At 38.2% G+C, this 27,844-nt stretch overlaps 1 protein-coding gene and 1 long non-coding RNA gene across 4 annotated transcripts in view; one reads left to right on the top strand and one right to left on the bottom strand.

Annotated features, from left to right (window-relative positions):
* Window positions 1–1,331, bottom strand: part of LOC137129495 (uncharacterized) — a 74,409-nt gene extending 73,078 nt beyond the window's left edge. For all 3 annotated transcript variants that reach the window (XR_010914720.1, XR_010914719.1, XR_010914721.1), the window contains exon 1: window positions 782–1,331. This is a non-coding gene — a long non-coding RNA (uncharacterized lncRNA). The remainder of the gene's footprint in view (window positions 1–781) is intronic.
* A 2,650-nt stretch (window positions 1,332–3,981) lies between these two features.
* On the top strand, window positions 3,982–19,184 carry LOC137128582 (sodium channel subunit beta-4-like). The gene is made up of 5 exons (XM_067506836.1): window positions 3,982–4,854; window positions 10,585–10,748; window positions 10,880–11,099; window positions 11,206–11,335; window positions 12,354–19,184. Exons 1-5 carry the CDS (start codon window positions 4,761–4,763, stop codon window positions 12,445–12,447), a joined length of 702 nt encoding a protein of 233 aa, XP_067362937.1. The 5' UTR covers window positions 3,982–4,760; the 3' UTR covers window positions 12,448–19,184.
* The last annotated feature ends 8,660 nt before the right edge of the window (window positions 19,185–27,844 follow it).

Here is a 27,844-nt window from a genome sequence, read left to right as displayed (position 1 = left end):
AACGTTAAAAGTTATAGAGGTAACAGGGTTGGTCATTAGGTATTTTAATAGTTGAAACTTTCCAAAGCAACCTGCATGCTTGCACCCATTCAGTTTGCAGTCACGAATTGCAATAACAGCTGAGCATCCCCACTGCGTCAGGCAAGAAGTGACCTCACTGAACTGAATGATGTGCTCTGCTTTTTTTTTTCAAGGAGTGCTGTCTGCACAGCCTAAAAAGTATATGGCACAGTTTTCATCCTACTAAAAACCATAATCAAGAAAAATAGAGGTCATAGTTAAATACTGGTTTGAAATAAAACAATACAAAAGTTACCAATTTTGTTGAAAAGTGTGATTGAATTTTAAGTACTAAAACACAATTTAAAATTTACTGAAACTTTCTTGTTGGTATATGAAGCCAATAAAATAGCAAGTAGTAATTTGATAGACGCAGCAGACATCAAAGAATATGAATATGTGCGCACGCATGCAAACACATACACTTTAATCTTATCAGTTCAACTTTCTTCACACCAACCACACGCCTTGCCAAACTTTTGCCAACATAAAAAAAAAAACAGTTTCAAAGCACTCTCCAATTACAATGTCCATTTACAAATTCAGAGATGATACAGCGTACAGTCAGTCAGCAAAACAACACAGCGAGAAGCAGCACACGTCCAACACCTAATCTTTCACAAGACATGTTAGCACTCAAGTCTGGCACTTAGAACTCTAACTTCCAAAGAAATTGTGACTGTGTGTCTGCAAACCTGCTCTTAACTTGGACAGGACTCACCTTTTGATTGTGCCTGTTCCCTGGACCCCACTGACAGAGGATAGATGTTTTGCCCTTAAAGACCATGAGGACTAAATAGAATAGATTTAAAAAACTGAAAAAATATGAAGGGGGACGTGAAGATAAAAACTAATGACAGAACAGAGTTACAAGCATGCAACAATATTTTTAAAAATCAACAAAAGCAAGGCAAAAGAAAATGGTTATGATAGAAATGAGATTGACCTGCACAGATGATAAAAAGGGAGTACAGATGAAAAGGAGAGCCAGAGAGAGGCCGACCCCACTTGTCCTCCTCCACTCAGGATGCTTTCAGAAATCTGCTCACTCACAAACTGGTGCAAAGAGTGAGAGAGAGAAAGGCAAGAGGAGGGGGTAGAGCAGGTCGAAGTGTAGGGTGAGAAGAAGGTTAATCAGAGTGGAGGTTGGGAGAATATGGAGGTGAGAGAAGAGAGAAGAAAAAGGCTGAGAGCTCAGTGTCTCTAGCTGAGTCCGGACCGGCTCAGCTGTGTGGTCTCACTGCAGCATTTCACTGCCTTGGCCGTCCCAGAAACAGATCCTCCACCCTCCACCCCCCACCCCCATCTCACCTCCCTCCTTTGCCTCCTGTCATCTCTCCTCCCCTAGCTCCTGTTGTCCCTCACCTTCTCTTCCTCTCCCCTGTCCACTCTTCCTTACTTCCCTCCTATACCTATCTCTCATCTTCTTAAACTCTCACCCCCTCTGATCTCTAACATTCTCTTCTCTTGTCCTCCGCTCAGTGCAGTGACTGCTTTTGTTCTACGTTCCTTCTATATACAGCATCCAAGGTCACTCTGTCCAGAGGCAGGTGTGTGTGCATGTGCGCACATGTCACTTCGTACTGCTGTAAATGTGCATGTGCTCCTATCATGTCCTTCTCCTTCTGTTCATACATGTGTGTACGCATGCATTTACCTCTACTATCAATCTTTCACTATAGCTTGCTGCATTAGGATACTCCCTCTATCCCACTATCTCTATCACCGAATTACAAAAGAGGCAAAGAAATGGATCATATGTCAAATGTGGATATGTATCTGTGTGCATATGCAACTGGATAATGGTGAGGAGGAACATAAGTGAGAAATACACCTACTTGTCACTACCATTTACATGTATTTTTTAAAATATTAGATTAGTTAGAAATGTATCATACAGCCAATGTATTTGCATTTTCTTCCAAAAACACACTAAATCTATTAAATGCACAATAAATCAAAAAGGCTAAAAAAATATATATATTACCCTGCTTATTAAGTCCAAAAACTCTGTGCTGTAGATTATGTACTGACACAGAACACAGATCACAGAATAATCTACAACCCACAGTGTTGCAAAACTCGAGAAAGCATGACGTGCTGCCAGCACATGTTGTGGGTCAAGTTGTTTAATTACTCCCAGAAATGTGTTGCATGCTTTTTCACATTAATGTGTCAATTTAAAAAGAAGTGTATGAGTAAATGGTCTGCACTTATATAGGGCTTTTCTACCTATTGGCACTCAAAGTGCTTTACACTGCTTCTTAATCACCCATTTACACTTACAGTGAACTCCAACTAAGCTGGGGTTCAGTGTCTTGCTCAAGGACACTTCAACATGTGACCACAGGAGCTGGGTATTGAACCTACAAATGCAAGATTGGTGGACAACTGCTTGACCTTCCTGCGCCACAGTCACCTCTCAAAAATGCCCCTAATGTGTTTCAAAGACATTTACACTAACACTTCCAGTATGGGCAAATAAGAAACACTCTATAGTCGCTTAGAAAAAGATTCTAGGCTCTAACTACCTGAGTGCCCCTGTGGCCGTTACTATATAGGCCAACCTAAAAGAAGACTGGGGACAGGGTAGCTGAGCACCGCAATGCTAGTCACACAGGGAATACTGCTTACTCTATGGCCAGGCATTATCTAGCAGCTCAACAGAGTAGTGACTCATTTTTATAGAGGCTGAAACTCTGAACATCACAGCTCCCACCTGTGATGTCCAAACAGGGTCATATTGGTTTTGCAGCCTCGAAGCCACAAGTTAAAGTGTCACGCCTAAAGCAAAATGTTTAGCATTCATGATGTCATATGGTTGGCATTTTGTCCATAGTGGCTAAAATATCCAATATTTGAGTACATTATGTTTCACGCTACAGACACATTCATGACCTAATGAACTCTGGACGTGGCCCTGAGCATGTGGCCTGGGATAGTGGTGGCACTTTTACCGTGTTGGTCCATGATGAAGAAGTCATGAATCCCGTAAATGAGGTCAGGTTGCAAATTCACGTTGTGAACTTTTGTGATTGTTCACTGCTAGTGTGCTTTGTTGAAGGCTGTGTTGAGATTGATGATAGGTGTGTTGTGAAGGTGTGAAGGACACCATACTGCCCCTGTGTGCCTTGCAGGCAGTTTGTGCAGCGTGTAAACTGTAGGAGCAGTTTGTGACAACCAGAATAAAAGTCCCAGGTCAATGCCATGGCCTGTGCTTGCTATATCAATACTGTGTAGGATGACGTAGGACAAGCCAATCTTGAGCCGTCTAGCTCACAAACACCGCGCTTCAGAAACAGTAAGACTGTGTGAAAGAGTCTATAATAAAAGTAGAGCATCAGATTGTGCGACATTTTTATTTTAACAACGTTGGTTAAAGCTACAGTTGTTGAGTTTCAGACAATTATCCAATACAAATCCTGTCAACATTTTAAACAATTTAAACAATTTAAAACAGTGCAATATCATTTAAAGATTGAACATTTGCCCACACTGCTGTCTACAATGGACTTACTAAACAACATGAATTACGATTAAATAATCCTAGTTTAAAGATGACACAAGAATTTGTACTACAGACACATTTCAAACTTGACAGTGTATTCTTTAATGAAAAAAGCTCCTCCATAACACACAGAAGCAAAGGGAAAGAGGCAGATAAAACATGACTTAATTGATAGAAAACTTGCCAGTGGACCACATCAAGCACAGTTTCATCAGACATCAGTAGACACGACAAAGGCATTATCCTGAAAACATAGAGGTAACGTACTAGTATCAATGTGGGGCAGGATTAATAGATACAGTGAAGTCAGGAGTAAAGAGCCTGTGTCTGACTTGGAAACCCTCTAGAGTAAGGCTGACTCAGCTGTGCTGGGTGCATATGTGTGTGTGTGGCAGCAGTTATCACCCTCCCTCCCTAGTTCACATTATTCCCTCCTTCACTCCTTCTCCCTCTCTCTTCACCTCTTCCTCTGCAGTACCTCTCTTGCTCATTCCTCCCTGTGCCGGCTGGGGAGACACGCACTTTCTGCTTTTGCTGCCTGGCTGCTGGCTGTAGTCCAGCATCTCTGTGCGCCTCTCGTGTGCTTCCCCCCCCTTTCAGCCTATGTCTCCCCCTCTGGGGTTTGCTGGCCAGCCTGCCTCCCTGGCTGTTGCTGCTGGAGCAGTGGAGCTATTTGACACTACGGAGCAACGCCTCTACAGCTCTGCCTCCCGTCTTCTCTCTGCCTTTTGCCTCACACTCAGCTTTGCTGGATAATTACCACTGGGTCCGCCAGAGACAGCGACAGAGGACAGAAAGGGAGCAAGGCAAGAAGAAAGAAGACTGCTGCATACTTCAGTCTGTCTTGTCCTCTGCTTCCTCTGAAACATCTGGACTGAAGTGAGGGCTGTGAAGAAATCTATCCTCTTTTCTTTGCACTGCCTCCCCCTGTTCATTCTTGGGACAGAGTGCAGAGGAGGAGAGAAGAGGGAGGGACTGAGAGCAGGACTTCAGACTCTGCCTTCAGCTGCACAGCTCAGAGTCCCAGCTTGCTCCAGAGACATATAAGACAAAAAAACACACACATATTTGCATAGATCAGATTTGGCTCAGATTGAGCAGGCTGCCAGAGAAGAGAACAGACTGAAGAAGAAGCAGCTTCTCTACCTAGAGATAGACAGACAAAAACACAGACTGACAGACCAGGGGTGTCATGGCGTCACTGGACAGCACCGGTTCAAGCGTCTCTGGCCGACAGAGATCAGGGGATTTATTTCATGCTGGTCTGGTAGTTGCGCTGCTGCTTGGTGAGTTATACTTCTATACCATCTTACTACCTTTAGCTGCCCTGTCATTCCACACTTTTCCACTAGATCTTTACATTACACCAGAACATTGCCCTCTGCAAAGCACCTTCCCAAACATTTCCTGTCCTTAGTCTCATTTACATGTTCCATACCAGCTTGTGTTTGGGAAAATCTCTCCATCTAGATATCTCTAAACTAGTTTCTATGGCCTCTGCACCCTTCTCTTTTGCTCCTTTTGGTTCTGTGTTTTTTATGCCCGTCTGGGTGGGTGGTTCACTGCTGTCACAATAAATCTATACCTGTTTTATTACTCCATACCAGCATCTGCTGCACTGTGCTTCAGCTCTCATGATTCCGTTTCCACATGTGAAGGCTGAAGCACATGGTGGTGTCACAGGTGATGTTTACTTGTTGCTGAGGGCATCAAGGTCAATAACATCCAACCTTAGGATGATCAGATCTTAAAAATGGTTGATATTAGTTGCTCAGCTAGATGGGTTTTTGAGACTTTGTGCATGTAGTTCCATAGGAACTGAGGTATCATTTCCATAGGGCAAATGAATAGAAATGGATGAATAAACAGTGGAATAAAACATCTGTGTTACTACAGTTGTATACGTTGTAAGTAAGGTACTACTACTGCAACTGGTGTACTGGTGCAGTGATGATCTATGCTTTTGCTCATAGACTTCCTGATTTTGTTGTAATGCCCAATAGTGTCCCCACATCACAATATTTCCTCCTAGCAAATATGAAGTGTAGTTATAGAGATTTTAGAGGCTAGGTATTAACACTGAGAGAAGAAGAACCAAGTTATATCATGAAGTCTTTTTTTCCCACTGCAAAGCATGGAGAATAAGGTATGATAGACGGTGTGGAGATGAGGCACTTTGCTGGTGACACTCAAGTTCAAGAAAACCATGAATGAAAAAATGCTGGGATATTCAATTTTATGCAGCATGTTTATCAGAATATGCATGCCCTTTTCTCTCCTAACAAACCCCTTGGAAAAAGAAAATGAAGCCAAGATAATAACAATAATAATAATAATATAATAATAATAAATTAATATTTTTTTATACTGTCACTCTTCCACCTTGGAGAGGACAACCACCCCACCCCAATTAGAGAAATGGTGTTCTCTGTCAGTTCTCCATGGGTTTACCTGGAAATACATTAACCCGTCAATCTCTGGCTTCCCTGAAAATAAAATAAACACACATCACCTTGAAAGTCTAACAAGGACACACACACTTAGCCACTCTTTATCTAGCATCCTCACATCCATGATTTAGCTATTGATATTCCCCAAATGGGACAAAGGGATATTTGATAGTGGAGCTAAAAATAATAATACATTCACCACTACTTATGCACGCACATACACGCACATTCCCAAATATGTAACCAGACACTTCCAAGCAAGCACGCATAACTAGCATATGTTTTAATACAATGTAGGCATTTGCAAGTGCTGTCAAGACAAACTGTAAAAATACTTTATAAGGGGATTACAGGAGGGTAGAGAGTAAATAAACAGGAAAGTAGAAAACAGAGGGATGTCCAATATCTATTTCAGGGCACAGGGGACAATCCTCCCAGATATGAAAAAGACCCTTCTGCTTCCAGCATGGATAAAGCCACACTGCATACACCGGTTAGATTGGTGAAGCTTTTTTATATTTTGCTTCATCATTGCCTCTGGACCTCGTGGTTACAGCCATGCTCACTATCACAGTGCAATTAAGTATACAGGTTAAAAAAGGCTCTAATTATTGTACATACAGTATAGCACACGTTTAAAGGAAACTGAGCGAGTCAGAAAGTTGTTTCTTTAAGCTGTCATTGAGTCCACCTCTGTGCCACACCCAACACACATGAATATACACAAATCAGCTCCCCAGTCCCCTTGTTGACCCTCTTCTTTTTTAGTTCCAGTGTCACTGAAGAACAAGTTCTAAGAGCAAGTAAGACAGAACCATTAGAGAGAGAATATGCCCAGAGTTGGGAAAAAAATATTAAAGGAGTAGTCAAGAAATTCAAGAAAACCCAACAAGAAATTCAATTCAAACATACTGAGATATCCTTAGAATACAGTATTATGATGTACTTAATGCAATATGCTATGCTTTAAATTGATGTATTTATAGTTGCTAAATGTTTTGGTGAGTATTCTGGCATATTGTATATATTGAAGCCTCATGAAGATCATTAAAAATTAAAGTTACTACTGTAGAAACTATTTTCTAAGGCTGGAGGCAGACTTATATTTGTCTCATACTTCCTACTGTATACCTGAAACACTAATCAGTGATTTAAAAAGTAAAGAGAATTCATGCATAGCACAGCTCCTGGGCTGCATTTGGTCCTCTGCTGACCACCTGTGACCTTTTCCCCATTGATCACCAGTATTCCATACTGAAATACTGAAACATACTGAAATTACAGTAAATTTTGACCAAGTGAGGTTTGACTGTATTGACCTTTGTGTGCAGAATTACTGTCTAACCTGAGATAATAAAGAAAACTCAAAATTATGTTATATTCAGTTCTGCACCACATGGCCTTTTAGGTTCTTTATTATCTGTTTATGGTCATTCCATTTTCCACATCTTTACCCCCTGACTCATCATGACATTTATGTTTATAGTGACATACCAGGCATGAGACATGACCCTGCCTGATTAAACTGTGCCCAGAGCACTTTACACCAAAGAATGTCCAAAATTACATGTGGGGTTCTTGTGTTTTCATAATACTACACAGAACTGCAGAGCAGGTGATGTTAAATTGTCATATATATGTACGTTTTTCACAAACACATACACATAAGCATACATGTGCTCTAACACTATTTGTGCCATGTCCAAGTGCAATGTGATACTGAGCAGATCAGTGAGAAAGAGTGTTTATAAATAGACGCTAAGTGTGTGAGAAACACCAGGGGGCATTTCAGGGAGCAGGTTTAACAAACTGAGGTTAAACCTGAACTGTGGGTTGACAAACCCTCAGAGGGGAAACTTAGAAATAACAGTTTCCATAAAGCTGAGTCAGTTTAGACAACTCTGTGTTTGTTCACTCCGAGCTGAGCATGTGCACAATCACTATAAACCATCATCAATAGAGCTCAGAAACTAGGATTCACCATGGAAACAGTAAATAAGAGCAAAGTCACCATTTCTACTCAGTGTGTGATGCTGGTAAGGACATATGTCCAAATCTGTTTGACAAATTTTCAAATGTGAAAATGGACACAATTTCATTTAATTCTGAGTAAATCTGTCATTTCTGTCTGACTTTTATCTCATATATAAATGAGAAAGGGCTTAAATTTAAAGGTCTAATTATTTAACTTTAATCTGACAAGGACAAAGTCTCTATGACAGCAGACACTTTAATTAATCATGTAATGCACAGACCTGTGACTGTGATATCAGTCTGAATGCATTGGGGTTAAAAGTGAGTGTAAATTTCATATATTTAAAACTCCTGCTAATGTCATTTAATAAATGTCAATAGGCTCAGTAAATTTAAACTGAAATGATCTTAAAACAAGTTCAGTGTTTGTTTAAAACATTACCTTTAAACTATTTTAAATTCTTTAAGCAGTATTTATACCTAAAAACAATCAGCCTCCTAAAATATTCCTATAATCTCCAATATGACATATGTATGATAGTTTCATATTCAACAACTATATTGAAGCAATTGGTGCAAATAATTACAAGAAAATGCTCTTCATAAACATGTCTCATTTATGGACTTTATGGACACTGACAGGTGAACTGAAAGCACATTATCTAGTTACAGCGACATCTGTCATCGGGGAAGATATTTTAGGCGGCAAATATTAGTCGGTTTTGAAGATTGGACAGCATAAGGATCTGAGCGACCTTGACCAAACTGTGATACCTGGACAACTGGTTCTTCAGAACAACTGTTCTTTTGGGGTTCTTGTGGCAGACAAAAGAGGACACCTTTAGGGGTCTTGTGTGAAGCATGGACTTGCATGGCTCATTAGGTTTTAAAGCACATTTAGAGCACAAAACCTGCAACGCATCTGCAGGAATAGATGGAACAGGGCCATGTTTACAACTTCTTCAACTTTCCTGTAAATTACACGCTTTCATATTTTTTTTAAAACATGATCACACTAATTGTTACCGTTTTCAGCTGGAATGTCTGCCCATACTTGTCGTCCGAGTGTTCTCTTTATGATGAGCTGCACATTTTCAATAGGGGACATATCTGGACTCCGGGCAGACCAGTCAAACACATGCACGCTTTGTCTATAAAGCCACGCTGCTGTAGCACATGCAGAATAACGACTGGCATTGTCCTTTTGAAACATCTACTGACTTCCCAGGAAAAGTGCACTTTTGGATTTGGATTCGGATGGATTATTTCTTCTGGTCTGCCAGATCTGTGCCATCATGGGCCTGGACAATTTGGTTCTGGGATGTGACTATACTCATCATGGAAGTTTGACAGTCTCTTGTACAATGCTGCATGAGGGCTTGATACACATTCAGCAAGTTGCTGTCCTTGCATTTATGTGATTTCCCTGGAGTCCCTGAAACTTCTCAAAATACTATGACGTGTAGATAGCGAAAGACAAAGAATTCTTTGCGATCCTGCTCTCAAAAGTATTCTTTTTGAACAGATGACTGACTTCACCTCTTCAATTATGGTTAGCAATCATTTAGAATGATTTTACTGGAATATTTTACAGTATCTTTTGTAATAAACATTTAAACAAATTAACAAATCAATTATTTTACTCTTTTTTTGTAGAAATAAAAACCCAACTGTTCTGGAAATGGTGTTCTTAAAAAACGTTTATAAGCGTGAAAACAAGTCATAATGTACTTGTGATGACTTCAGGTTTGCAGCACCCTGCCAGTGACATCTCACTTGCATTGATTGAAAAATGCGTACAAAATCAGGGTCTATATTCAGGTTTTTGAGGTTACAGAAAAGGCAGGTATTCATGTTTCAGGTATTGAGTGTATATAATTTATAGTTTGTGACTTATGCGTCATGCAATGTAGTTAATATTTCCAAATCACATATTGTATCATGTTTAAAAAGGATTGTCATAAAATTCAGTGGCATTCTATCTCCAGCTACATATTTTTCACATTTCGTCCTTGCTTCACATGTGCTCTACAATCACTGATGGTGTGTAATTACAGAGACTGTGCAAAAAGCTGTGAATAAGTAGGGTGGCAGGAAGTCAGCTCATCTGATGGAACTGTTGTTGGCTCTGAATAAGAACATGGGTTTCCTAGAATAAAACAGTAGGTCATTGTATTTTGAAAGTTATGGCTGTCCAACTAGAAAAAAAAATGATGACATGATCTCTCTAAGTCTAAAGTAAAAAAAAGAACAGACATTTGATTAACTAGTGATGTGAATGGTGCAAAATCATTTGGAAAATTAAATGACATCATGTCTGTATTTACAGTAAGCAAGCCAACACTGCCATACCATTACTCATAACTTGCACTGATGTTTTCCAGCAACCTTAGCTGAACAAAACCCTAAAGTCCCACTTTAAAACCGTTACGTTATGCTTTGTCACTTTCAGACCTACAAATGGTATAAAAGTAAAATAACCCGAACTATAACTGACCCTATGACTTCTGTTTAGAGTGCTGCTTTTGATCTGTCATAATATGTGCTTTTCTATTTAGATTTCATCATCATTTACTTTCTCTTGTGGCTTAGGCATATGGAGTGTTGGTGGACTGGAGGTCTCAACAGGTAAAGTGTCGTCAGTTGAAGCAATGAATGGATCTACAGTTCTGCTCCCATGCACCTACTCCTCATGTATTGGCATCAAAAACCTCTATTTTAACTGGCACTATAATGACAATGGAACCATGCGCAAGGTACAATGTGCACATGAACACACAAATATGCAAGCATTTGGTGTGTCACATTTACAAGATAAACGTTACCATGGAAACTAACTACCTTTCTATGTAGCTACTGTATGTGAATACTGTATGTGTTTGCATAGTTGTGTGATGCAGAGATCCCAATGGAAGGTGTGGAGCCAAAGGTCAATGTGGACCATGAACGTGTGGAGTTTGTTGGCTCCTCGAAGAGCAACAACATCTCCATCCTGCTGTGGAACATCACCTTTGAAGATCAAGGAGAGTACATCTGTTTTGCCAAAAACCCAAAAGAGAAGAATCGCAACCACAGTGCCATCTTTACTCTTATAGTAGTGGACCAAAGTAGGTCACACATGCACACACCTAACAAAAAAATACAGCTTCAAACCTTTTTTCTATTTTTTTCCTCTCCCTCACAACCTTTTTCCCTTTCTCTCCACTTTTGCAGTGAAGGAGGTTGACAATACGTTGACAGTCATCATTGTCTCTGTGCTCGGTGGAGTCATTGGTTTAGTTATCATTGTCATGGTGATAAAGGCCTTGGTTGTTCACTTCCTGCTGAAGGGAGATGAGAAGAAGTAGGTAGATCACTGACTATGGTGAAAAGCACACCTAGGACAAATTAAGAACATAATTAAAGATAGTGATAAGCTTGTTATACATTATTTCCTGCGCTTGCCACTTGGATGTGCTAGTATATTGTACTATGACTTCTTTAATTTTTTTTTTCTGCCCTTTCGGCTTATCCTGTGAGTTCAGAGTCTCCACAGCAGATCATTAGTCTCCATGTTAATTGAGCACACTTTTTACGCTGGATGTCCTTCCTGACACAACCCTCCCTAATGCTCGCAATGGGGATGGGCTGTTGGCAGTTTAGTGTCTTGCACATGTGGTCATGAAGGAGGGGATGTAAACCTTTGGCCCTAATTCAGGGCCCCTTTTATTTCGTGGACTGACATACAGTAATTGAATGTTCTTGTCTGTGTTCCAATGTAAACTGATTTTTAAAAAACTGATGATTTTTGGCTACTTGTAGTTAACAAAATAATCATTTATTGGCACATACATAGGTTGCTCACATGATTCACTCATATTGCCCATTATTTGCTAAGAGCTTGGCCCAATGACTCAAATAGTGCCTTTCAAATTTTGTTACACCACTGATTTCCCATTGAGGTATTCAACCTCTGACTCTTCTTTCACATTGTGACTTGCATATACTTTTTGGCTAATACACATTTGAGTTTTGAGATGTTATTTTATGATAGTGTGAGCCCAAACTCAAGTAATGCAGCATAGTCAAGCTGTGTAATTGCCATAGGCTTTGCAGAGTGCTTTGAAATTTCACAGAACAGAGGCAGAAAATGGCCTTCAATACTGGAGTTTAATAATGTAAATCTAAAAAAGCTGAATTGAATGCCTATGTGTAATTTTTATGTCTATCTGGAGAGAGATAGAGATAGATACATAGTATGGGATTATTATTATTATTTGTATGTTATAAAATGTTGGGGTGGTATCAATTTTCAGGTTTTATGTGAGTTCTCAACCATGTGCTTTAAATTAAAAAAATATTTTTTTTTCTGTCCCCTGCAGTAAAGAGTGCCTGGTGAGCTCCTCAGGGAATGACAATACAGAAAATGGACTTTCAGGAGCCAAAACTGACAACAAAGGGACACCAAAGGCATGAGCCAAATGCAAAGTATGTCTGTATGTTTGTATATATGTTAGACAAATGTACATGCTCAGAGAAAATGCTGTTAGCAGCGGACTGTTTTATCTTACTAGTGGCTAATTAATACAACATGTATATGTCTATTTTAAATCATGCTTGAGTTTTTGGAAAGTGTGAAAACTGCATATGCCTGGATCATTCTCTCACCAACATGGCAGCCCATTTGTTACACAGGTATGCTATACGATCACGTTACTGAATTCTGCTGACATTGTGTTTCACATCTAACTGAACTGAATCTGATCTCTTCAGTTCTGACTCTGTCATCAAATTTTTTCTTTTCATATTCAAGGTATGACTTTTTTTTTAACCCTTTAAATTACTATATCCTACAAATAATACTAACTATTCTGTCACTTTGAAGGAAGTGTTTGCACAAAGCAGATGCTAAATTGTTATTATATCCACAAAATAGTTAAAGTTGGACCCAAAGAACATGACTGAGGGGCGCACACACAAACACACACACAGATGCCACAATCTATTAGCAAAATGTAACTGCAATGGGACCATCTTAAAAACAGCTCAAAACTGCTGAAATTCATCCTGACACAAATGCATTTGAGATGTATTTATATATTTAAGTGAACATACATTAGTCATACTTACTATATGTGTTTGTAGCTTTTGTTCCTTACCTTTTTGTCCTGATCTAACCTTTGACCTTAACGTCAGCTTTCACAATTACAGATTGTCCCAGGTTTGACACATTGTGGTGATTGGTGCACCAATGCTGACAGCAGATCCTGTACTTACAGTACTTACATACTGACATACTAAGACAGACAAGTGGGCTTCCCTGGGTGACTGAAGGATCCAGATCTGCACTGGTTTTATTGTTTTGCTTTAGATGAAACACAGGTGCCTGTTCTGCTTCTGCTCCCTCTGCTGGTGGGAGAATAAAAACACAGAAAATGTATAAAAAACTACAAACCCTAACCCTCATCAAAGACAATCCCCAGACTACCCAGCTCCCTATAGAAAGGAATGAACTTAATCATGCTGCTTATGACTAATTACCAATGCATTTTTAGCATGTGCGCCTTTTATATAACTTCATATAAGTATATGGTGTCTAGCATCACAGTAGAGGAACATTTCTGTGTGTCTCTGTATGGTCCCATTTAACCCTACACATCAACCTCAACTGACTCTGTCAGGCTCTGTCAGTGCTCAATAAGCACCTCTAGACACTGCTACACCTTTTCTTAACCCTTTACCAAGGGCAGGGCGATGAAAAGTGACTTGTAATGGTTTGCAGGTAATTGGAGCAAAGGAAAGGTGAAGGACAGTTTACAGTTTATCCAACTTTAAAGAACTTTTAGAAACTCTAAATTTTAATTGTGGAATAGAAAAACTCTGATAGAGGCAAAAGAGAAATTTGCATTTTGCTTAAGAGGACATCAGCAGAATAGCTTTGAAGAGCAATGTACTGCATGTACAGCATGCAATGCTCTGGATACCAATTCACTTGTACATTTGCACACTTTTATGCTTACTCTGTCTATCTTCCAATACAAATCTCCAATCATAAGAAAACTCTTGAACAATACAGTACACATATTTTCCTTTATAATTGTGCTTAGGCAGTCCAAATAAGTGCATATAGACAGCACAGCACTGAGGCAGATTACTGCTAAAGACTGTAAAGACTGTCAAGGAATGTATGTTAGATATTGCCCAAAGGCATATTTGAAAGATTTACAAAAAATATATTTCATATAAGTGAATATCCCAATAGGTCAATGATTAATTTCTTTCCAAATAATCTTTTTCTGTGTAACAATCAATGCTGTACTTTCAGTGTTTTATTGAGTTCAGACTTTAGATGAACTAGCAAGAACTTGCTGTGACTGTAACTAACAACTTTTGGGAAAAGTTTTAGTTTTTAGTGTCTTAGCACTAGAAAATCTCGTTTAAAGGGTCCTGAGAGTTTTTTGGGAGAAAATTTGTAAAGGGAAAGCAAATACTCAAATAATACAAATTTAAATGGTGGGACATGTTCAATTTAAACAATGTAACATTTAAGTACTAAACACATTTTCCTTAAGAATAAAAAGACCTAGGAATTGTCAACAAAGCCTTTATAGTATCAGTTTTCTATTACATCCCATTAAAGGCAACATGGATGGTAGATGCCCACTGGACACAACAGCTTGCTCTCTCTCCAACTATAAGGTAATTTCTGTGTAGCTTGCAGATGTGCCCTGCCACACCCGCATACATAGCTTAAATAGTTACAACAGCTGAAAGCAGCTCACAAACATAGGCACACACATATATGCATACATATACGCCTAAACATGTGCTCACATACTTACAGCCACTTTGATACTGTACCAGAGTGCAGTACAATACACTGGCATTGCATACAAACAAAACAGCACTTTGACACTGTTCAGGCTGGCTGCATGGTGGGAAAAGATTTTACAGTCACCATTCTATTATAATGTGTTACCAGAAAAAAATCATGTTTGTCATGTTTGACTGAGCATCTCACATTGTGTCAAAACTGGTTTTAGCGTTGTCCAACTACATGTTGTCACTGGAAAAGAGCTTTTTGAGAAGATTGCCTTTTATTTTTCTAATTGTCCACTTCTGTCAGCCTGTTGCTCTCTAATACTGGAGTGCACTTCCCTTCTTGCTTTCAGTGGAAGCAATAAGACAGACATCAGATTATGCAATAACCTGTTTTAAGGCACTTTAAAGATGTGTCTGGACTAGCTGTGATGGCAACTCTGTCTGTCCAAGACACTGTTCATTGTACTGATGTATGTATGTACACTGTACTAATGTATCTCAGTTGGACTAATGTATCTGCATTAGGTTCATATAGTATCTACATTAGACAGATTTATCTGTTCAGATCAATCTGTTTTAGGTCCCATTTACACTTGGCATAAAATTCCCTAAGCAGATGTTAGACGCATAAGAAGAGCAAGAGTTCTGAGGTATATTGTAAAACACCTCTGATCCCTCCATTTTATTGACCAAGAATAAAAATACAAAAGAATTCTAATTATTCCTGTAAACAAGTAAGTTGTTACCCAGACACAAAAATCTGGCAAACTGAAAACATATTAGAGCTGTTCATGAGATATTAATAAAAATAACAGTCCTAATTTTCTTGTGGCTATCTGCATCTAGTTGTTTCATGTAATTTTAATTATGATGCAGTATAATTTGACAATATATTATTTGCATTTAATAGTGTAACATGGGGCCTTTTGGGGAAAAGACCACATGAAAAATCCTGACTAAAATTTGACTTCTATCTGGCATCTACAAAATGCCAGTGCAAACAACCAGGCTCTTGTATTGTTTTAAACCAAGTTGGCTTGGCTTGGCTAAACAAATGCATTACATTTTCTGTGTTTGATGGTTGCAACAAGGGTTGTGGTTAAACACACAGCGGGCATTATTAGTACTTTGAGTATGTCCTGAACACTTGTGATTTGCCATTTTGGTTTTGGAGTAGGTTCTAGCTGGCAACAATATGCAGAATGATGTTATGCAAAGACATGACAGTGGGCTGTAATGAATGACTGAGAGAGATATATGGATTTCCTGGAATATCATCTAGATAAATGTGTCTCAGTCTGCCTCCTAAATTGAGTCATGCAATTAGATTTCATTCAATATACAGACAATGCGGATGCCTCATAAGCATAAAACACCACACTGAGCCATATGCTGGTTTGAAATGTTGCTCTTCAAGCAAGTGTCTTACAGTATTTCAAATGGAATTTTAGCGCTAGGCATAAATGGGACCCAGACTGCTCATGTTCATACTAACGAGGCAGTGACTGATATGTGTCATGTACTATTGTTAGTATTTAGTGAACAATGTCTTAACTGCTGAAATTGTAACTATTCAGTGTTTGAAGTGATACAGTATTTATGTTGTGTTGTAAAACTGTGAGTGTTCTGGATATAAGGAAGCACTACTCATCATCACACACACACACCCTCCTCCAACTAGTCATGCACAGACCCTTCAAAGATCCATATGCACATCCAAAGTCTTCCTGCAGCGAAAAGCAATATTGTGGAAACTGTTGATCAGTCAGTTTGTGTACATTTCTTCTCCCATACCTTTAACCCAGACATAGCATAACAACTAGGTGATCTCATATAGGGATTGCGATGCCACTTTGTGCCCAAAGTGACCATTGTTTAGTCTACTTTTTCTGTAATTCTTAACCTAATTTTAATTGTTTTCTTTAGTCAGCCACATTAATCTTTTTCCCAATTTTTGGAGAGTTTCTTACTTGTGACATGCCCCGCCAGTATAAATGTATTTCCTAGAACTAAACCTACTGACCAAGTGAAATAGCGTCATATCAAAATTCTTCCAGCAAACCAGACACAGACATGTGAGAATGTTTTAAGTGTTCAAAAAAATGCTTCATGAAAGTAGTCTACATCTTGTTGTGAAACACCTGCCTTTTAAACCCTGTGAAATTCTACTTGGCTATGAAATCATCACAAGCAATGGCAGCTGTAAATTTTTCAAAATATGATTTTCTCCATGCTACATTGTGATTTGTCCAACTTTCTCTAAGAAATATTTGAGTCCTGAGGTCATTCAGCTGCACGCAGTGATTGCTGCCCTGTACAGTACAGAATGGTTCGCTATGATGGCACAATACAGCACAGTAAATACAGTATGGAGACTCTACTGGATACTGATGATACACATAACATGCACTTAAAAAAACACTAATGAATTATGAAACAAATTACTTAATTTATGCTCTCAATTTAGTAATTTGAGCTCTATTGGCGAAAATTAGTTAAGTAGGATATTTATACTTTGTCATTTACCATTAAATCCAGACCCATTCCACGATGTGATAAGTAATCACATTAATTATCACATAATCATAAAAATAGTGAAGTTATAGCAGTTGTGTAGCACATGCCTTCCTTTGGAGAATCATTCCCACTGCTGTCTGATGGCTGAAGTGATTTCCCATTAACACTAAATGGACTGTTTATTAACCCTATTAACTTATCATCACCATTGGGAAATATGCTACATACATGGTTTGTAATTTGGGTGAGATTTTTGTCTCTGTATGTGTGTGTGTTTGTGTCTGTGTGTGTGTGTTGTGTCTGTGTGTTGTGTCTGTGTTTGTCTATGTATGTGTGTGCCTCAATGAACTGAAAGCAAATAATGTCAACTTTTACGCACATAACAAATATTTATGGACCAATGTCAAAATGGATTTGGGAAAAAAGCCTGACAGATATCATCCTGTGTGTTAAAGCACCAGTTAACTTACAGTCCACAGCTATGCTCCTGATCAAGTTGTGGCTTTGACCTGCAAAAGACAAAAAGACGGAGCTTGAAAGCAGCTGTCCAATGACAAATAGAGAAGAATATAAATCAATAGCAAGAATTACTAAATTAAGACCATGAATTAAGTAACTTGTTTGCACAGTTACTAATTTCTTTATATTGTGCTACTAATTTAACTACATTGCAGTTGTGCTTATAATTTTAATCTCAATGCTGATTTTATACACATTTAATATGGAAGTTTACACAATTTCGAGATGATATATAAGAGTTTATAAAATAAAAACAAGGATTCTTCAATTCACTCCCACATACAGCTATAGTTAGCTGTAGTTACATATAGTGTCAGTGTTACCATGACATTCACTAGAAAGAAATGTGTCGGGAGCTCTGATTGACCACTATGATTCTTTAAAGTTAGTATTGCTCTTACTGCCAGAGCAGCTGAAACTCATACTGCCAATCCAAGAGTCTCGTGTCTGCGTTTGTTACAATACTACGTATTACTATATATGACATACAACACACCTAAAACATGTCTACCACTGTATTAATGGCATTTTAGTACTAAATAGTATTTGATATTGCTCTATAGGTACTACTTCTGTATTTCTACTGGCTGAAAACTCACACTGCCAAGCCAAGATTTGACGTCTGCGCTCTGCTTCCCACATTCCACACAGATCAAAAGATCAAACCACTTTAATTCTGCAAAAAAAAGTAAACTTTACATTGTAGGGGGGAAGAAGTAAAATGACATCAAATGTGAGCATATGTTCTTATTTTGGCAGAGACAGATGTTTCCATTGTGAACTTTGATAAAATTATTATTGGTGATGGCAAAGTTATGCATATTGTGACATATTGTGTGTCAACTTTACAAACTGCTTCGTGTAGCTCTTGAAACAAATGATCTTATAGTCTATGGCTGGATAAATAGCTCCAGATTTGAATTATAAGCACATGCTGACACTGATCTTTCTGAATTGTCTAATTGCAGTCCTGCATTTGAAAAGAAAAAATGAACAAAACCTTTCACACATTTAGCCAGGAACATAATTTTGTACATATAATTTCTGTAACAAATTGTGAAGAAATTCACATATATCTGCTTTTTATTTTACGCTATTCAAGGCTATTGACACAAATTATAGACTTTTATAGTGCAACAGCAAATTTATGTATGTAATTTATGACCTTTGCTTCCATTCACACCTACACACACACACAACAAATCAGCAACCCCTTGTCTCCTGGATCCAATTCGCTCTGAATGGTGAGCTGTTTGAGTTTGTGAACATGTTGCTCATGCTCTCTTCATGACTATGCACCTCAAACCTGACTTGTTAAAAATACATACTGAAAATAAAATGAAACTACAACCGCTGTTGAGTATCACTGTGTCTTTATTGGAATATGTTGCTCCATTCATCCACTGTAAAATGCAATAATGAGTACAGTCACTTATTAAGGGATATTTTGGATAATTTGTGTTTATTTATAATGTAATGTGCAGGAAAATTATTAAAGTATACTGTATTACAAACAAGCACTGTGATGTCCACTCACATTCTATTCGCTATTATGAGGCTATGTCACACTTTAGACTAGTTAGCTTTAACAATATTAGTAATGTCCTATCAAGTTCCTACATGCACATTTTCAAGTGTTAATATGAGCTCTAGAAAAATAAAATTGTAATTGATTTTCAGATTCATAGCTTTCAAATTATTGTTAGACTGTTCTGTACAGCCATCTTGTGGATATTTTGTAGAAATGCAACCCAATTGCATTCTGAGGTTTTTCCCCATGGAGTGAGGGGGCCTCACGGTGTAAAAACAGAATGGTAATGGTCTTGACTGATCCAAGGCAAATAAAAACCCACCTAATTTATTTTGCTGCAACAAGGGGTACTGTATAATATTTAATAAAAGAAAAAAGTCCACTAATATCTGATGTCCACTAATATCAGAGTGAAAAAAGTCTGAAAATGCAATGTTATGTTATTCTTGTGACTGAGGGATTTTAGTTTTGAATCAATTACTGACTTTGTCTTCCCATATGAGCTTTCGTATTAAAAGTTAAAAATAACTATAGCGTTCACTGTTTCATGTCTAATTTTTTTTGATTGAGAAAGCAGAAATACTAGTTATATGCAGTATAAATATTGATCACAGGTTATGATAAAAAAAAAATAAGATGAACAACAGAAATAACATTTTATTTAAATGTCACTGTGAAATTAATACAACGTGTGTAGTCTGTATTAATGGGATTGGTGTATTTGTAATGTTTTAGCACATCTTCCTATTTTGTTTGTCATTTTTAACTACCCACATGATGGGAGAGTGATGGGCTTGTGAAGATAGAAGATAAGTGGGGGGGTGGGGATGGGAAATAATATATTTAAATATAATTTAGTACTTTTTGTTGAGTTTATTTCTACTCTTACGTAAACAGAGGGGCCTGGAGGTTTAGTTGTAGAGCATTGGATTAGGATGCAGAAGGCTGCAGGTTTGAATCCCTCCCCAAACAGGTATGGCCATACCCAGCCGTCAAGGACGACCTCGGTGCCGGTCCCGTGCCCGGATTAAAATGGGAGGGTTGCGGCAGGAAGGGAATCCGGCGTAAAAACTGACGTCACGTCAACGTGTGGAACACGCTCTGCTGTGGTGACCCCTGAAGGGATGAGCCTAAAGCCGCTGATCTATTCTTTCATAAAAAAAAAAGGTCAAATAAACACCCAGATTATTTAGACTTTGGGTTTATGGTTTAAGCAACACTTTTAACTGGCCACTTGTACATATTACCTTACAAACACAATACAGTATATAGTGCCCCCCCCCCCAAAAAAAAAAGTTTGGGTCAGTTAAATTCCTCCAAGGCTCTCGCGCAGTAAGTTAATGTTTCCATTGTTTTAACTAATGACTGTTAATGTTTACTAAAACTGGTTATCGCCATTAGCGTGATACTCCAGCCATATTGCAATCTAGCTAGCTACTCAACACATTTGGAACATTTCTTACTTTGTATGTTAGCCAATATGTTAATAACTGCTTTGCCAGTTTATATTATGTCTGTAGTCACAGAAATATCAAAGTACAATATGAAAAGTTATTTAAGAACGGTGCATCTTAAACACGGACTCGAGTTTTTAAGCTCAGTAGAAACTAGGACTAGCTTCTTCGCGTAATGCTAACATTAGCTTCGTAGCGGATCATGTTTTGTCAAACAGACAAAATCAGGAGTGGAGGCAAAGAAATAAGAAGGAAGAAAAAACAGACAGCAAGTGTGTGCAGACGATGGAGACTATAGACAGTTTAAGTTGTGGAGGGATTTGCAGGCTCAGTGAAGCCATTTAAAGTTGTCCCAGATATACGATAATTATCGTATTTATACTATAGTTTTAGGTCTTAAACGACAAATATTTATTTTTTAATATACGGTAGTTTTGGCATGTCCGTGCACCCCCCAAAAATGCGTTTTGATTTACGTGAAACTCACACATCAGCAGGAAGTGATGGCTCCTCCTCACCGCCAATCACACCAGCACCGCTCCGTTTATGTTTGCTGCCAGCTGCACAGGCACCACAACAAAGTTTTTTAAAAAAGGAGTTTGGACTCGGAGGGGGAAAAAGGAACCTTTAAAACAAAAAAATAAATAAACAAACAAAGACACTGACACTGGTAAGAAAACAAAGCAGCTTTATCGCCCTGCCTGGGAGTTAGACACCGCGTTCAAGGGACGAACCAGGCTAAAACCTTTTGCCGCCTCTGCTGCATCCCAGCGTGTGATTTTTCGAGTTGTTTTAGCTCGTAGGATAGTTTGGGTCAAAATGCGATCATTTTAAAGCGACAGCACGATATGTCTACATTTCCCATCTGGCAACATTACCATTCCAGATAGCGTTAGTTATCAGCTAGACAACACAGTAGATTTAACTAAATAAGAAACCTCTTATCTGCATACTGCTGACTACAAATCATATCTGTGTTGTTAGGAAATTCGTTCTGTGGTAAAGAAACCAAACTCCACCATCCCGGTATTGGTAAGTATGCTCTTAATGTCATGTATGTGTGTTACTGTGTTAAGTACAGTACAACATCTGTAGGCTAGCTTAAATTCATGTTTGATCCTCCATAGTGTTAAATCATATCTTCGCTGTTGACCCATAGCAAAATCACAATTGTGCTACACACACTTTAAAAGATAAGGCGTGAGTTGTGATCTATGGAAGGCAAGACAGCCAATTGGAGTTTGGCAAATGATCTTGTTATCGCGACAAAGTGAGTTTTGTAGTATACTGCATTAGTTTTATGTAGGTGTCCCAAATAAATGGGAAGTATGACACTGTGGCTATACATTCACACATTGCTCCACAGTAGCTCTAGTGTTACTCGTTTTCCTTTTCAAAAGTAGAAAATGAAGAGGTCACTTCCCTTGATGCCCCGTTATGTCTTAAGGAAGACTCTTTTCTCCCTTATTTCTCCTAGTGAATTTGAGGATAAACTAAACATATATTCAGGGCGGCTGTAGCTCAGTTGGTATGGCATCATCTGTGGACCACAGGGTCAGTGGTTCGCGCAAGACACTGAGCCCCAAGCTGCTCCCAGTGGGAGCTACCGCCATCAGTGTGTGAGTGTGAATGAGAAGCAACGCTGTAAAGCGGCCATTTACCATTTACATATCAGCATTTTATTCGTGTTGAGGTCTGGACTTTGACTGGGCCATTCCAAAACCTAGATTCTTTTCTTTTTCAACCATTCTGATATAGATTTACTGGTCTGCTTCGGTCTGCTTAATTGTCTTGTTTCATTACCTAACTAACACTAAGCTTTAGCTGTCGTACAGATGGCCTCACAGTTGCCTCTAGAATACTTGAAGAGGCATAGAGAGAAGTTCACGGGTGACTCAATAACTGCATGTACTCAGATCCTGCAAAACAAGCCTAAATATTCACCCATCCACTGCCATGCTTGATAGGGGGTATAAGGGGTCCTGCTTAAATGCTGTTCTTGGTTTTTACCAAACAACTCAGTTTAGTCTCATTTGTCCATAGAACGTTGTTCCAGAAGACCTCTAGTTTGTTCAGGTGTAGTCTTGTGAACCGCAGTCATGCTTTTACTGTATGTTCTTTTTTGACATTGTGTTAACACACAACTACATGTTCCAGACCAGGAAACTGTCAAAAGTTCTGTATTATAGAGGTCTGCAGACCTGCTGATGATAAAATTCTTAAGGGCTGATGATTAGCAACACCTTGCTGCAACTTCCCTTCTTAAATTCCATGGAAGAATTAAGGGGGTACTTATTATTGCCCAGATGTTTATTTTTTTTTTGGCTTTATTTTTATTAAATAAGTAATGGCATGGTGAAAAAAAGTTTACTTTTTTTAACTGAACTGAACTTTCATCACATCGCCATATGATACACCTCAGATCAAATTTCATCATATTTATTAAAATCTCAATTAGCAATACTATTATAATGTATAATAACAATAGGCTCTCCTTTATTAAAGATTAAGGGCTTCTCCTCTAGCCAGGGCAGTGTGACAGTGCACCAGCATGTACAGTAGCAGGACACTGATACTGAAGACCTCAGTGGAAGCTTCCACCAAAGCTTTTTTTTTTTTTAAGACAGAGAAATGTGGTGCAGCAATAATTTTCCAAGGGTTTTAGTGCCAGAGATTTTTTTACATCTGAAACCACCTCTAAAATGATCATACAATCCTATGTTTATTGTGACTGTTTTAAGTTCCATGCTTTGTAAGAACTCAATTGTGGGCAGTTAACTGAAGGTACCAGTCAACTGGTTATTGACTGGTGTCGTAAGCATCTGATCTATATGTATGTTTCTTTAATTGCCTGGCAACCGGGAACCTGACAAGGTTCCCACTGTCTGCTGTTACTGGAAACTGAGATAAATAAACTTGATGGAACGTCTTATTGATTACCTGTCAGTTCTCTCTGTTGATGGACCCAGTGCACGGAAAATATCAGTTAAAATTGATGGGGTTGAGTTTGTATCTTGTGCCTGTGTGTAAATGTATCTGTGTGCAAGTAAGACCTGCTCATCAAGCAGTCCTCAGAGATAAATTAATTGGTGGTCAACACTAGAACTATCAATATTACGTACACGAATTGTCTCAGGAGCGCATTGTAGTCCACGAGCAGGTTGTTAAAATGCACTTTAGACTCCAGTTCAATCTGTTCCCTGTTGCTGTCTGCTTTTGAGTTGAAGAAGTCAACAATCCATTATTTTACTGGTACAGCCATTGCAAAAGAATTTTCAATGTGGCAGCTAAATATTTATTTTGATATGAGCTATAGGACAGACATGTAAGTCCTGAATTTCTACAGGCTTATTAAACACACAATCATCTCTCGTTCATCTGCATCAAACTTAGCGATATGGTGTCCACCAGAGGGCGGTACAGTATAAAGTATTTTCAATAACCAGTTCTGAAGTTTTTTCAGAACGATTCATGTAGTAGGAACAAGCTTTACTACGTAATCATATCGCATTTTGCAGTTTTAGCGATTCATGTTTAGAGATATTTCCATTTTTTTAAAGCCTGCATAAAAGTAAATAACATAAACTTACAAAAGTATTAAAATGTTAATTTTAGAAATTTAGACAAATGCTTACTATTATTAAACCACCCACAAATGCGCTACAAGAAAATATATATCATCTTAGTGGGTTCCGCAAAGCCAGTATTATTTTTATATATAAAAATATAATTTTCATATATATATAGTTACATAGTTCAGCTAAACAAATGCATTTACACCTCTGACAGTATTATTGCATATTGTCTTCCTTATAAATATGAGTAATATACCTTATGAGACAATATAGAAATATACACCAACGTAGCATTGTTTTTATAGTATAGGTATAATATAGGATGACACCACATAGAAATATACATAAATATCACAGGCTATCACATCTTCAATCTTCGGCCTATATTGCATCAGACTCTTTGCATATAGTTTTTTTATGTAATCTGCAGGTTTTGTTGCACCAACACTTTTTTCGATTGGCTTTTTTATGAGTATTTCACCTTTAAAGTCACTGGGCGTTTTAAAGTACGATTTAATCCATTCGCCTCTCTTCTTGGAGTCACCCCAATTTTCCATTCATCTGCTGTCAAAAATAGAACAGGAATATTAAAAGTTAAATGGTTGTTGAATAAATAGGCTGTCAGAAATGCCTCTTTTATCTGTGTAGTTTCTTATTCTTCAAAACGGAGAATAATAACTGTTGATGGGGGGGGAAAAAATTAAACTTCACTTGATAGACTATGATTTTATTGCATTAGCTGTTCATTGGAAGCTACTGGGATTGATTGAGTCAATAATTCTCCACACAGGGGCAGCATGCACTGGGTCAAATTGTTGCAGATTTTCACACGGCTTTAACAAAAAGAAAAAGCAAGAAATCACTGCAGTATTATTTACCAGATAGGCTGTACGTGATGAGGATAGATGAAATCAATAGTAAAAATTAAACCCTGACTGAAACATGATCCTAACATTTTTCTGCACCAAAACAAAAATATGGGCCTACACTGTTGTTACTTCTTGTTTTTGCATTACTGTTCTTTTTCTTTTCTTTTTGCAGTTCTTTTATGTTCGTAACTTTTTATTACCTTGAACATGTAAGCCTACCGCTTATTATTACTGTTATTATTTTTATATTTGTTATTATGTAACACATAATCAATAACTAAATTAAATATACCAAATTTAGGGTCTACACAAAGTTAACACTGACAAATATCAATGTCCTTATCTTACATCTTTTATGTTGTTTCTAGAAACATGTTTGGTTGGACAAAGCAATGATAAATATCCCCGCTGATCACTTGATTGATTACCTTGCTCAAAGGTCACGCGGGCGCTGGTAATTTCCTTGCGCCGGAGGCTCCCGTTTCACTTTTAGTCTGCCTCCACAGCCTCTCACACACATCATGTTAGTTTTTAACCCTTTATCGGCTTAATACGCTACTGCTGCTGCTCCTTTACAGTAAAAACGATGCCGACGCAGTTTTGTTTGAATTGGGATTTATTTGCTTTAAACATTCTTGAAATGGACTCCTTTGATAACTGGCCTGTGAGGCGGGTCTTTTAGTTTATATTTGCTACTGTAAGGGTCTCGAACCCAATTAATTTTTAATAACTACAACCCACGGGGCTGTGTGAATCTCCGCGCCGCTTCGCCTTGCCATCAGGTTCACCATATCATAATAAAATACAATATGTATTGAAAAAATCGCCTCAGAGGGGGCGAAGAGACGAGGGAATAGTGAGTTAATGCGCTGAATGAAAACTGTTTCCATTTAGGCTAATTGAGCGCGCAGCCTGAAGCCTGCTCTCTCGCTCGCTCTCTCTCTCTCTCTCTCTCTCTCTCTCTCTCGCTCCCCATCGCTCTCTCTCTCTCTCTCCCCGCGCACCACCTTGCCTGGTGTAAAGGCACAGCCCACATAATAGCGCCATTTATGTCATTACAGTAAAGGTAGAGTGAGGTACAACCACAATAAAGTATTAGTATTAACTTCTCTTTACTCGGCCGTTTCATAGACAAATCAACGATGCCCAAATATAGTTTAGTTTCGGACTGAGAATAATTTGTTTAAAACAAATAAATATAACGGGGCCTAAGTATGTGTAAATATTAAAGTTGTGAGGCTACATATAATTTACCCACAGCACGTCTATGTTTTCTTTACCACGACTGAAATACAAGCCTGTTTTTTTTTTCTCCAAGTTGCTTGAAATTATACAACAATAGCCGACACTGGAGATAAGTGTGGTCGCTATGGTTTCCTAATTGCTCTCGGTTCACAGAGAGTTTATCTGCGTTGAAAGTGGCCTAACCATATCAGCATATGTCTTGGTTTTGTTGGTCAGTGTTTCTTCCATGACATGACATGATGTCACGGCTACAGTCAGTTTCAACACACTTTGAAATCGATGGCTCGACTTCTCCACCCATTAAAGAGTTCATCTGCAAGGTCAGCATGATGTCATGCGGGTCTAATTAATTGGCAGTTACTTTAATTATACGCTGTCTGTATTAAGGAATAAATAAGCATCTTTATGATGAGTAATGCGTAGACTCAAAGGATAAACAATGTTTCTTCAAAGGATAAACAACGTTTCTTATTTGTCAAGTTATAGTTATCAAATAAATAAACGGCAACATGATTTTTATGTTTGGCTGGTTCTCTATTTTGCTGATGTATAACTTAGTACCTTAATGTACCTCAATAAAATGGTTATGTGATACCAGCAGACGTGCAGAGATTTTATTGACTTTCAATGCTTGCATGAGATACATTAATGAGCATGGCCCTTTTCTTCAAATCCCGAGCGGAGAAGTTCTATGTTAGAATGTTTAGGCAAAAGTCTTTTTCTTTTCAGTCTATATAAAGCCGTTCTCCTTTAAAAAAAAAAAAAAAAAGCAAAAACATAATTTTCGAGCCTTCTGCACCCGAAAAATGATGAAGTCTACGCACTGCAACAGAAAACGTCTCAATAAGGCATTAATACTGAGCACTTAACATATTAATAATTGTCAGCACAAAAAAAGAGAAAGGGGGGGGGAACTGGCACTGGCATATTAAAGCTGTCAGTTGAGTGCCCAAGCGGGAGAGGGAGGGGGGAAGGTTTCATTCATTTTCCAGTGTTTGGTATAATGGTCAAGATATAATTAAAATATATAAAATCATTAATGACTTTATTCAGCACTGGTAATTTACATAACCAGTGATTAATGTGACTTCATTTGAAGAAAAAAGGTGCGCAGTGAGGACTGAGAATCACGATTGTTATAATTAATGTCCTCGGCACTGAACAGATCCGGGGTGCTGAGTGCACTGCAAAAAATATCCATCTTGCCAAAGTATTTCATTCAGTGCTCAGCCTCAAAAACGTTTCGATTACCTTTTAGAAACGGGACAAATTCTCCTATTTACGGGGAAGTATAGATTAACTTGACTTGTAAGAAGCGCTTCTTCAGTCGGACTTATTTTT

The sequence above is a fragment of the Channa argus genome, chromosome 6 (genome assembly GCF_033026475.1).
Source record: "Channa argus isolate prfri chromosome 6, Channa argus male v1.0, whole genome shotgun sequence".
Classification (NCBI taxonomy): Eukaryota; Metazoa; Chordata; class Actinopteri; order Anabantiformes; family Channidae; genus Channa; species Channa argus.
The sequence above is the reverse complement of the archived record's forward strand: the minus strand, read 5'-3'. Positions and strand labels throughout refer to the sequence as shown.